We start from the raw sequence: 13,294 nt of genomic DNA on the forward strand, positions 1-13,294 counted from the left end.
ATGAGAAAACAAACAATAGAAAATATGCGCACATGACCAGGGAGGAAATATATTTGCTATGGTGGATTGGCCGAATAAACAATTGTATTTGTCATCACCTAATCCCTATGCGAGCTCGTTCATCCGCACCCTGTGGCGGCGAACGATCGCCCAATAATGGTCCCGCGAGAGCTATGTCTTCTATCTAACAATTTTTTTTGAAACGAGCTAGCAGGAGAGCTGCCACTTTATTAATAAAGGAGAATGCCCGAACGGCGAAACAAACTAGAAAACTTTACATGCTGCACACTGCAAGCTTAGCTCGCGGGCTGAAGAAATAAAAGGAACAGACACCCCTATATACACTCAACTACGCCTTGCGGCGTCAAGAAACCGCTCCGCCCCTGCCGCCACCCACGTGGTTGCCTCGTCCCTTATCCGGGCCACTAAGCAGGGATGGATTGTTCCTGATGATGAAAAACCCGCGCATTGTGCATTGCGCATTGTCCCTTATCTAACAAATTATGGATAGACCTTATATTGATATTGATATAGATAACCCTTTGATTATATTGCACCCATAAGCAGGTATAGGTTGCTTATAAGGGATGGTGTGAAAACAAGCATCAACCAAACAACCTAGAGCAAACGCCCGGGGCATGTGCATTGTAGTCTGATCTCAGAACTGGCATTCGTCATCGTCTTCAGCCGGTGTCTCGAAAACAAGCATCAACCAAACAACCCAGAGCAAACACCCGGGGCATGTGCATTGTAGTCTGATCTCAGATATGGCGTTCGTCGTCGACTTCAGCCGGTGTCTCTACCTGCTGACCAGATACACGAGCATAGAGGCTCTGCAGGGCCGAGTAGGAGGACCCACCCTTCTCCACAGCCTTCCCTGCACGCCTCTTTCATCTCCATTGCCTTCTCCCTCACCTTCCTCCCTTCCTCACTGCCACCCATAAGACACCTCAACGCTCTCTCAAGATCCGATGAGTCAACCCGGCCAGTTGCCCCTCTTCCTGTCCATCTCCATCGCCACCGCGACACCAATGTCGGTGACCAGCGTGAACGCATTCAAGTGCTGCTCCGCGTAAAGCGGCCATGGCACCATCGGCACGCCGAACCACAAGCTCTTGAGGACCGAGTTCCACCCGCATTGTGTCACGAACCCTCCAATCGCAGCATGGGCTACTATCTCCTTCTGCGGCGCGGTCGCTGGCCACACGAGCCCCTTGCCTTGGTCCTCTCCAAGAAACCTTCCGGGAGAAGCTCCTCAAGGTTGGCGTCCGTGGGGTGCCCCCCACCTGCTGCAGGTGGGCCCCGCAGAACCCATAGGAAGCGTTGCCCGCTGCGCTCAATCCCCTGGGCCATCTCGAGCACCTGGGGAGGTGTGAAGCTACCCATGCTCCCGAAGCAGAGCAGCACCACCGACGCCGGCGGCTGCGTCTCGAGCCACCGCACGCATTCGTGTGGCTCCCGGCCCGCGGCTTGATCGATACCACGGGCCCGGTCGGGTAGACGGTGGGAGCACGGCCGGCTCGAGCTCCGCCGCCGTGGTACATGAACCATCTGTAGCTCATGCTGGTCTTGTCCTGTAAGGCCGATGGCAGGGACGACCACGGCACCGGTGGCAGGCCGGGCACGGCCACCGCGCCGCCCTCTGCCGGCGCTGCATCGCTGGACTCCGATAGGTGCAGGAGGGGCGCGAGCGTGGACGCGTTGGTGGCGAAGTACACGTACGTCGGGATGGATAGCTCGCGGGAGACGTCGAGCACCGCCGTACAGAAGAAGTCGATGACGAGCGCCGCCACCGGCGACGACAGCGCGGCGACGGCGTCCCTGACGTGGGGCACGTACAGCCGCACGAGCTCGGAGATGAGATCGTGCATTCCCTGGTTGTTGGACGGGTGCTCGATGACAGGGAGGCTGTGCAAGCGGATGATCTCGTCGTCGTCGTGGCCGGCCGCGGCGGCTTGCTCGCGGCGTACGACGTCGGCGACCTCGGCCGTGGACTCCGGCGTCGGTGGTGGTATGACGAGCACGGTGAGGGAGAACCGGAGAAGTCGCCGACGCTGCCTTGGCCGAGGAGCCCTTCGCAGTTTGGAGCATCGGCATCGGCATGAGGTGACCGGTGCCCCAGGTCGGTAGCAACACGACGGTTGGCTTTGCCATGAGTAGGATGGCAATTAGCACAAATTACCCGCATGCCCGTAAGCAAAAACCTGGTAGGACGAGGATACGGGGGCTATTTTGTACCAAAGGCATGGTGCGGGTTTGAGTTTGTACCTGTGAGTAAAAATTAGCGGGCATAAATATATCTTACCCGTGCCCGTAAACCTGTGAACCCACGCCTGACATGTGGACCATAGGGGTTCCTTATCCTCGGTCTTCCCGGCTCCCGCAGTCCACTTCCGCTTGCTCCCGCACCCTGCCGCCACCTCCCCGCCGGCCACCGGCCGCCCTCGCTCCCCGCCGCCACCTCTCCTCCGCCATCTCCCCACCGCCACCCGCCGCCCCCTTCGCCACCCGTGGCCCGCCGCCATCTCCTCGTTGGCACCCGCCGCCCCCTCCGCCACCTGCGGCCCGCCACCACCTCTCCGCCGCCCCCCGTCACCGCGGGCACAGGTGTGCCTGCGGGTAAACTGTGCCCGCGGGTGACGGGTACGGGCACAAGTTCTTGCCTATGATGGGCGGCGGGCGCGGGCACAGGTACAAGGTTTGCCTCGCGGGTGCGGGTTTGTAAACCCTCTGTCCACGGGTAATGTGCCTGTTGCCATCCATAGCCATAAGCGAGCTTGGATCCTTCCTAGCTCCGATCGTTCCTCAGATCTATGCTGGTGTGACCAAAGAGGATCTAAAAATAGTGTATATTTGTAGTTGATGGTATAGGATGGTGCCATCATTTTTTTATATATATAGACATAGAGGTGCCATCGTTCTTTACATGATCTAAATAGATCACAAATCTATCGCCAACCGGCGGCTAAGGAAAGCAGCCAACCAGGATGAGGACGTACGAGTCGTACAGTAGTATTCTTAATTGTTTTCCACCATGAACGTACAGTGACGCACAGAAAAGTTTCTTTTGTGACTGCAACTATTGGACACTTTAGCTGTTTTTTTCCTATCAATTATGCAAGGGATTGCCATGACGAAGCTTTTCTTTTGTAAGGCTCGATAACGAGCCATGCTTTACAGCTTTAGCACAAACCACCGTGAAGCATTCTAGAAGCCGACCGCCTAGGGCGCCTTTTCACAACGCTGACTACTGAACCACCAACTTGTCAGCGCGCTGAACCAACTAGTTTCTAATCTAACTTTGCTCATATTATATCAAAATGTATTAAGACTGGAAATACTAAAAAATGTAATGTCAAAATATATTTTACAATGAATTTAATGAAATTATTTTGATGTTATAGATGATGTTGTAATTTTATACAACCTTAATGAAAGTGCAAAAGTTTAATTCAGGATAAAACTAATTAAATTAGCATTTGAAATTTTAGGGAGGGGGAGAACCAACAAGCTCACAACCACATTTGTAAGCATGATTTATATTATCACTCTATCTATCATTTATAATTGACAACAAACAATGCTCGCTCATCAACCACGTCGTAGAAAAATTGTAAGCCTTTGATTGTGTAACATCCAACATTTTAGATCATTTTAAATTAAGCTAAAATTTTAGGACTTTGTTAAATTCTCACAACTTAACCTATTTTCTTTCTATTTTATTAGCTGGATATATTTAAAACCCTTTTATTATTTAAACCATGCCCAAAATGTCACCCAATTTGCGTTGCATTTGCTTGTTCCCGAGACCTAGGTCCTTCGAACCCTAATTCATTCAAATTTCAAATCTTTTCAATTTTGAATAAACCAAACCTTACACACAACTTCTAAAACAAGTCATCCTTAAACCCTAACCTCATTATTTCAGCTGAAAGCCCGTTCCTCTTTCCTCTTTCGACCCAACACAACTCTCCTCCTTCACCGGCCCCCTTTCCTCTTCCAACCTGCTCCCATCCTCTCGCTAACTTGACCCAATCCCGTCGAACACTAGAGAACTTTTTTTTTATATTTTTTATTTTAGCATTTTGCAAAAATATATAGTCGGATAAAAAAATTTCAAAACTAGGCTATCGTCGCCGGCCGACGGTAAGGTGCTTCCGCCAGCCCAGGCGGCGGTAACGGGTGGTTGGGCCGGCGGAAGAGCCTTACCGCCAGCCCAGCCAGCGACAAGGGGTACACCCCTCCGCACCATACTTTGAAAAAATCATAACTAATTTATATCAACTCGGATGGAGATAAACTTTATATAAAACTTGTAGATCTCGACGAGACCTACAACTTTCCAGTTAAAACTTTTTTCATTTGATATCATATTGGTGCTCAAATAATCGACACAATTTTCAGATCTAAAATTCAATTTTTAGATCTGAAACTTGTGTCAATTATTTCAGCAATTAAATGGCTCCAAATGAAAACAGTTTGAATGAAAAAATTGTAAATCTCGTTGAGGGCTACAATTTTTATATAAAACTTATTTCTATCTGAGCTCGTATGAATTAGTTATCATTTTTTGAAAGTGTGCTGCCCAATTTCAGATCTAAAAATTGAATTTTAGATCTGAAACTTGTGTCGATTATTTGAGCACCAATATGACATCAAATAAAAAAGTTTTTTATATAAAGTTTATCTCCATCCGAGTTGATATTAATTAGTTATGATTTTTTGAAAGTGCGGTGCGAATAGTGTACCCAGCCGGCCCAACCGCCCGTTACCGCCGCCTGGGCCGGCGGAAGTGCCTTACCGTCGGCCCAGCCGGCGACGATAGCCTAGTTTTGCACTTTTTTATCCGACTATATATTTTTGCAAAATGCTAAAATCTTTACCTATTATTAAAGCAAGTAACGTCTCTGCCTGAATTTTTCGTCCGTCGTGTCATTTTGCAAAAAAACCCCTGACGTTTCGTGAAATCAACCCGCAGTCCACTTTTGAAGAGACGGGGGGCTCGGTTGCTAAAAAGTGCAAAGGGAGGGTGTTAAAGGTGAAAGAGGTTTTCTTTCATAGAAACAGATATCCGCCTTCCCCACCTTCGGCCGCCTTCTCCTTCCCTTCCCTTTCGCCGACCATCTTCGGCCGCCTTCTCCCTCCGCCCCTTTCGCCGGCCATCTTCGGGGGAGAAGGCGCCGCCACCCTGCCCAACCGCCCCCCCCCCCCCCCCCCCGCCTGCGGCACCCACGGATCTGCGCTATTGGCGTCCCCCTCCCTCCTCTTTCGCCGGCCATCTTCGGTGGAGAAGGTACCGCACGCCGCCGCCCTGCCCCCCCCCCCCACTTGCGCGTCCCCCTCCCTCCTCTTTCGCCGGCCATCTTCGGGGGAGAAGGTACCGCACGCCGCCGCCCTGCCCACCCCCCCCCCACCCCCACCCCCCCCCCCCCCCGCCTGCGCCACCCACGGATCTGCGCCGTTGCCTTCCCCCTCTCCCCGTAGCCTCCCCCCCTGGAGATGGACGGCGTTATGTGGCAGCTGGCTTCCGATTTCGGACTGACTTGGGCCAGACTGTCAGGAGAGTTCGCTGCCCAACCGGATCTGAATCGAGGCGTAATCGGATCGGAATCAAGGTTGCGGTTTTTCCTGTATATAAATAGCTGCGGGGTCGGGCATCTTGGACATGTTTGTGCCAGACTTCCAGTAGCCCAGGTCCTTCTCGCCGTCGCCAAAGTGCTCAGCAACACGCGCATAGATCTCCTCCATCGACGCCAACAACTTGTGTGCCCTAGCGTGTGCGGCTTCTTACTCTTCTTCCACAAAAGGTACGTAACCATTTACTTAATACGAAGCTATTTGGCCTTTAAATTCTGTGTAGCTTTTTTCCCTCGTCAAGCTTTTTCCCCTCTTTGAATTTTGGCATGTATCATGAACTGCTACATAATAGATGAGCTTTCTGAGTCATTGTGATTATATATCTGTTAATTTATCATGTTATTTCTGAGTTGAAGATTACTCTTATGTAGTTTATGCCATGTATTTCATGTCTCTTTGTTCTGTCAAAGTGTTTTGGAAACAAACATTAATCGATGTGAAATCTTGAGTACAAAGGCTTTCCATAAGTTGAACACAACACATGTTATTTCATTGAATTATTGTATGTGTTTTACTTAACAAAAATCATCCTGTTATATCTGTCTTCCAAATGTGTCCCAAGTCCATGAATCTCCAATAGTTTCCTCTTAGGCCATGATTCCATTGTCTATATGTTTTCAATTTGGTTACTGATTAGAGTTTTTTCATTTTTGCTGCTTTTGTAGAAAATGGATTCTTATAATAACATTGAATCAAGCATTGCTGATGGTTTAGATTGTCGACCCTTAAAGAAAGCAAAATTTGAACAGTTGAATGATTGTGATCTATCACCATCGCCTCCATCATCCACCTCCCTGGCATCATCATGTGATAACATTGAATCAAGCAATGTTTATGATTTAGATGCTCAGCCCTTGAAGGAAGAAAAAGGTGATCAGATGAATGATCTTGACATTTCACTGTCGCCTCCCTCAGGAACCACCCTGCCATCATCATCTCCGGTTAGTATTTATCTTGTTCATTTAATTTAGTGTTTTGGTTAATGATTTGACATTTTTATGTTTTTTTCAGGAAAAAGATCCTTATATTATTGATTCAATTGTAGCCAAGAAAGTGTCATGTTCTGATTGGATTGAATTTGAATCAGATAATGATAGAAGAATTCTATTAGATGACGAGAAACATGAAAATCATCATGAACAATTCAAAGTTGATCAAACATATGACTATCTCCCACAAGGTATGTTTGTATTTTTTTTTTACTGTGTTGTTGTTTTGAACTTTTAACATCACCATAAATTTTTTGATTACTTGCAGATTATGAAATGACGGACCTGGACTACTGTGCTCTAATAACAATAGAAACATCTTTGGAATCTGATATACTTGTGAAGATAGATGACATCTTTGTCACACAATCTCAATTGTCATGTTTGCTAGATCCAAAAAAATTCCTAAATGATGATGTAAGTACTTTAACTGAATGTTTTTCGATTAACATTTATTTCTTTTGTAATAAATGTTTTTTATTTGAATCTTTGTAGGTCATCAGCGCGTATATATGTTGCATAAAGTATCAAACCCATTTAGAAATTAGGAATGATGTTAAATTTTATTTTGAGAATCCCTTTATTTCTGTAATTCTAAAAAGGGATGGCAAGCTTGGTGTAGGTCAAGATGGTAACCATATGACAAAGATTGTGAGAAACTATCTAAAGCATGAAATGGTAATTTCTATCTCTATAATTGACATGTTTTTAAGGTTTTTAGATTTTAATTTGTAACTGTTAATGTGTTGTACTAATTCAATTTTTCATTTTAGATTCTAATTCCAATAAATATCAAAGAAACACATTGGTATTTGGCTATTATTAACACACAGAAGTGTGAAATACAAGTACTTGACTCGTTGTGTTGGGACTCCAACCGAGGTGATCTTGCCGATACGGTCATTTTTTTCTGCATTCATTCTTCTTTGATATTATAAATTGATCCTATATTTAAATGTATTTTTTCTGTTATTATTAATTTAACAGCTGCAAGGACTACAATTTCATTTGGACATAATTGGAAGGCAACAAAACTTGATTAGCCATAACTGGAAAGACCTCCAGGTTATTTCATGGATAATCACAGAACAACTACAAGAGCCAATTCAGAAAGATGGGTAAGTTGATAAAATATATGCTATCATTTATAAAATTATTTATTTTGTTGTTTGGAGTACTCATTGTTTTTTAACCATGCAGCTCATCTTGTGGACTGTTCATGCTCAAGTTTATGGAATACTGGACTGGAGATTCACTATCTCATCCTATTACACAGGTTTTTGTTTTTTATCTTATGAAATAATATAAAGTCAATGACATGCTAATTTTTTACAAGTTCTAATAATGATTGCTACCATGCAGGAAGATATTAATTGTTTTAGGTATAAGTTAGCAGGCATTCTATTATGTTGGAAAACAAACACAGCACAAACAACTCCTAAAAATATCTCATTGTTGGGTAATTCAGATGACCAAAAAGAACCCAAGGCAACAGATTCATTATTAGAGGAAACAAAATACCAATCATTAATGTCTATTCTTTCTAAGATCAGTGAAAATGAGTTAATTGGTGGCCTTTGTGACTACATCAAATCAATTAATTGTCCAGAGACCTTGGAGTAAGAACCTTCTTATTACTACTGTTTATTTTTTTATTAATAGAATAATACAATGTACAACATAACAGTGTGAAACCATCTTTTTGTCTTAATGCAGAGAAGTATGGGTGAGAAACTCCAAGCCATATTCCATTAGCTTGACTGTCAGGAAGCTGCAAGAAATTTTGAAAGAAGATCTGCCCATGGACCGTGATTGTTTGAATTTGGTTATTCGAAAATTCATGTTTGACGAGATCCAAATGATGAAGAAAACCAAAGGAACAATATCAAAGCATTATCTAGACACGAGGTTTTGGGTATGTTCTTATAATCATAATATAAATATATTTTTTTTCCTCAGGTTTTTAACCAATATTTTTTTTCATAGATGATTACTGATTATGGACGACACCCAAACTTCCGTAAAAAGTTAGATGTGGATCAACTTGCAGAAACCGTTTGTAGCTGGCCTGGTGTTAATTATAGTGTTTCAAGATGCAAATTGGTAAGACATCACTTCCCTATACCTATAAGCACAACCTATAAGCACAGTTCTTGCGATTATAGCTACTAGCCTTCTTGTACATTTTAATGCTCTTGCTCTTGTTGTAACAAATAGCATTTTGCAGATTCTTATACCAATAGTACAATTCAATAAAACCTTTATTCTGTTTATACTAAACCAAGATACAAGAACCGTCTATATTTTAGACCCTACTCCACTTGACCCTGTTTACAAATACAACCCAAATGCAAGATATGTGAAGAAACTTTTATGTATTGCTGAATTCTTGCCAAAAGCCATGTCAAAAGTATGCCCTGGCTCTAGATGGAGTGAGGATGTTTTCCTATGACGTCAAATAATTTTATCTGATGTTCCTATCGAAAACAGGTAAGCATTCTTATAAGCATTGTTCTTATGTTGTAGCTCAGGATTGATTTGAAGTTTTATTGTAAAATTCTGTGTCTTACTGGTTGCTCCAAGTTAACTGTGTTGTAGTCTCTAATGAGCGCGATTTGGTTGGATTGGTCATCAGGCTTTAGTCCACACATCAAACTATTAGATATGTGATCAATAAGACCTTTTCATCCATAGTCAGTTCCCAAGATTTTCTGCACTTGATGAGTCCTTTTTAGTTACCAATTTGAACTGAAAGCACTGTACTGATTTTTTGATACTGTCCCTATTCAGAAACTGAGAAATATAACAAACTGTTAGAATTTGACATGTCAAACATCCTTAATTGTGTGGTTTATATCTTGTCCAAAGCATCATGTTTTCAGTCAATGAGTAGGTACTCACAAACACTTCGTTGTGTTGTATGTAAACATGAAAATGGAACGTTTGTTATAATACAACCACATGATGCATGTTGCACTGCTTAGTTATATTTTTTTCGCAAGGCACACCAAAGAATCAGTTATGTTATTTTATCATTGGCCTGATTCTGGACCATATCTGAAATCTCAGGATACTTTTAATTAACTTTTAATGCAATATCATTTTTCAGTAGTAATAAATGAATATGTGGATAAGAGAAGTTGGAGTCTGTTTCACAGTGTAACTTCTAACTGCTTTATTCACTGTACAGTGAAGACTATAACTTCAAATTCTTTCTTTTAGTAAAACATGCACATCTGTTTATGCAAAAGTAGTTCAACCTTCAGTGTCGAACATATTATGAAAATATATGTATTATATTACTCACTGATGTTCTTGATGTTCTTATCTTATCAGGGAACTATCCGGTTATCTTGTTTCTCTCTTCATGTGCATATGGAAAGATGAAGAACTACGGTTGCCAATTTTAAAGGTTAGTTTCATTAGAACTTCAAATATTACTATTATATGACGCTAATTATTAATTGTTTGCATACATATATGCATGTACAGGATGGCTACGAACTAAGAAAGCAATTTATGGCACAACTATTAACTTACAAGGACAATGAATGTGAAGACAATTTGCCTGCCGGTGTTCGAGACTTTCTTAGGTGTATCAATGCTACTCAAAGTTAAAAATAGTTATGCAAGCACAGAGAATGTATGAGATCATGTTGAAACGGTCTATTATTACAGTTGGACCTTTTTGTTTATAGGAATATTTATTATTCACTCATTTCATATATGTATCATCAGCTCAGTGAGATGTTGGATTTGTTGAACTGCTATGTATACCGTATTAGTCCTTACATGCAAAGTTACTATATCTTGATGAAAGCTCTTAGTTCAGGAGAAGCCAAGTTCCCCCTTTCTTTGATCTATCTGATTACTTACAGTTGCCTTTGGTTTTTGTTGAAACTTGAGTGCACCATTGACCAGTAGACCTGAAAAGGCAATCACCAGGAGGCTAGGATCATACTGTTGGATCCAAAATAAAGAACGAAGAACTTCTGAAGTGACTTTTTTTGTCTGTTGAATCATACACGCTTATGTTATTAACTAATGCATGTCTCGAACCTGTAAATCTCACTAAATTGGTTAGGAACACAGCACTAAGAAATGATGCTATCAGCTGCTTGATACACGCTTGAAATTTGCAGTGCATATTACATCACACAATAGTCAAAGCCGTTCAACCAAATCAACAATAGCATCAAAATTCACTTAGCCGGCTACCTGGGCTGCTGTAGGTGCTGCTGTATCCCGTGTCCTTGGTGCCTTCGAATGACCTTGAGCGGCCAAGCGCTGTCGCTTGGGAGTGTACTGCTTCAGACCTCGAGAGCTAACGCTGCCGGCGAGCACCAAAATTGCCACATCTAACGCCAGCCTCCCCCTCCCCCTGCCGAATGGACATCACAGCCGGACTCTGCTAACCTCGCGACCTTCTCTGTTTACCGCCGCTCCATCGGGCATTTTTGATCCGCTAGCATCGCCACGCCGCCGGACTCTGCTAACCTCGCGCCCTTCTCTGTTTATCGCCGCTCCATCCTCCCATCGCCGCCGCACGCATCGTCCGGAGATTGGGCCCCGTGGCGGCACCTGCGCATCACGCCGCCGCTCCATCCGCATCCGGGACCGGCGACCGGTTCCCACCCCATCGGTCCCCGGAGCTGGATTAGCCGCTGGCACCGGATTCCCTTGAGTTCCTCTCACCGTCCTCCCATCGCCGCCGCACGCATCCTACGGAGATTCGGGCGTCGTGACGGCACCTGCGCATCACGCCGCCGATCCATCCGCATCCGGGACCGGCGGCCGGTTCCCACCCCATCGGTCCCCGGAGCTGGACGGCAGCACGAGGCAGCTTTTCATGGCTGGAGGAGCCTCTCCTCCTCCACTTCCAAGAGGAGGCTCCCGGCCGTCGAGAATGTCCACTGCCACGACACCGCCACCATCGCCTCCAGGAGGTCCTCATGTCCACCGACGAGATTCCGCTGTCCTCCAACGTCGACGCCCTCAACCTCCGGTTCCTACGCCACTTCAAGGACCCGCCCGATGCCGGCCGTGTCGACGGATTGGCAGCCGAGCTCGATTCCGAAACGGATTGGAATCAAGGCTGACTCGGGAACAGACTGGAAGGAGAGTTTGCAAGATGTTGTCCAGCGACATCCCCCCGAACCAGACCATCTACCTCAACAACCTCAACGAGAAGGTCAAGAAAGAAGGTACCGCTCTCCTCCGCCTCCACGCGCCGAATTCCTCCTAAAACCCTAGGTTCCCGATCTGGGTATTTGCTCGTCGTCGCGCCGCTGAAGGTTCGGTTGGCGCCCTCGTGTGTCCTCTAGATGGACGAGCTTTGAATGCTTTGGAATTTTGGCTGTAGCAGAGTATGAAATTTGCTAGGTTTTGAGCTCTTTTCGTGCTTTAGCTAGAGCTCACTGGGCGAAGTCCCTTTTAACCATTACGGAAATATACTCCCCTGCTGTGTGACATAGAAATATAAGTGGCGTATTCTGGTGCGATTTGATTCAGACTCTGAGAAATTTGATAAAGTATTGCCACCTTTCGCAACACATCATCATGGCATAGTGACCCTACTCAAAGGTCGGGTTGTAGTGTTGATTGTACTGGGAATTGTATGTGTGGCTGAGTAATATCTTTGCAGAGAGTCCAAGACCTCCTAATTGTGTTCAGGAATGCCACATCTTAATGTTGTTTTTTTTTGTTAAAGACTGATCCTATGCAGTTATAGTTCGCATGGCCATAGTTTTATTTTGTTAAATTTATGTATGTTCGTGCATCATTTTGACCGTTCCGTACTGCAATGTATGATTATATTCGCTGCAGAGTTGAAGAGGTCACTTTATGCCCTGTGCTCACAGTATGGAAGGATACTGGATGTGGTGGCCTTGAAAACTCAAAAACTGAGGGGGCAAGCATGGGTTGTGTTTAGTGAAATTACAGCTGCTACCAATGCTTTCCGAGGATTGCAAGACTTTGATTTCTACGGCAAAAAAATGGTATTGCACGTTCATTTTAGTTGATATTTTTTTCCGCTCCTTTTATTGTGTCATTTTTTTCATGTCATGAGATGCATAAATAGATATATTGTTCCTGGTCATTTGGTTTGTATTTTAGTACATGCTATAGGCCTAAACATGTTTTAAGTTTTGCAATTTGCTCAGGGATTATTGCACAGCTTTTGTCTGATCGACGTGTGGTCCCAGCACCCATATGTTCTCGAGACATGTGGCACATCATAAATGTCCATTGTTGAAGCGAAAAGGCTAGCATATCTCAATGGTGATGCCAATTTGTTTTTGAGCGTGGTCTCCACATGTACCTTCCTCTGATTAAATTAACTGCCCTACCCTTGTAATTTCGTTAGCTTGATCCTACTGGTGGCCTGCATAGTAGACCTGTATATGCACTGCTCTGTCCTGCATATTAAACTTGTATATGTAATACTCTGTTCAGGTTTTCATGTTTGGGTCAAACTTTAGTATGAAACAAAAAAGTTTAGGATGCCTTAGCTTTAGCTAGGAATAATGATACAAGTTCAGGATTCAGAATCTTCCTTGTGGGAGGTATCTAAGAAAAAATTGCTATCCAGAGGCATTCCTTTCCTTTTGAGTGATAAAATAGAACCTGTTTTACAATTCCAAAAACGCAGGGAACTACTGTGTATC

At 44.3% G+C, this 13,294-nt stretch overlaps 1 protein-coding gene and 1 pseudogene across 1 annotated transcript; one reads left to right on the top strand and one right to left on the bottom strand.

Moving 5' to 3' along the window:
- Window positions 1-348: 348 nt before the first annotated feature.
- LOC117833921 (malvidin galactosylase UGT88C3-like) lies at window positions 349-2,533 on the bottom strand (annotated as a pseudogene).
- A 9,224-nt stretch (window positions 2,534-11,757) lies between these two features.
- On the top strand, window positions 11,758-12,664 carry LOC140223624 (U2 small nuclear ribonucleoprotein B''-like). The gene is made up of 2 exons (XM_072295664.1): window positions 11,758-11,830; window positions 12,453-12,664. Exons 1-2 carry the CDS (start codon window positions 11,758-11,760, stop codon window positions 12,647-12,649), a joined length of 270 nt encoding a protein of 89 aa, XP_072151765.1. The 3' UTR covers window positions 12,650-12,664.
- The last annotated feature ends 630 nt before the right edge of the window (window positions 12,665-13,294 follow it).

Source organism: Setaria viridis, chromosome 8 (assembly GCF_005286985.2).
Source record: "Setaria viridis chromosome 8, Setaria_viridis_v4.0, whole genome shotgun sequence".
In the NCBI taxonomy this organism is placed as follows: Eukaryota; Viridiplantae; Streptophyta; class Magnoliopsida; order Poales; family Poaceae; genus Setaria; species Setaria viridis.

Bases quoted from the DNA above. Each gene is read 5' to 3' on its own strand.
- LOC140223624 (XM_072295664.1), top strand. From the start codon at position 11,758: ATGTTGTCCAGCGACATCCCCCCGAACCAGACCATCTACCTCAACAAC. The intron at 11,831-12,452 runs GTACCGCTCTCC...TATTCGCTGCAG, and splicing joins CGAGAAGGTCAAGAAAGAAG to AGTTGAAGAGGTCACTTTAT.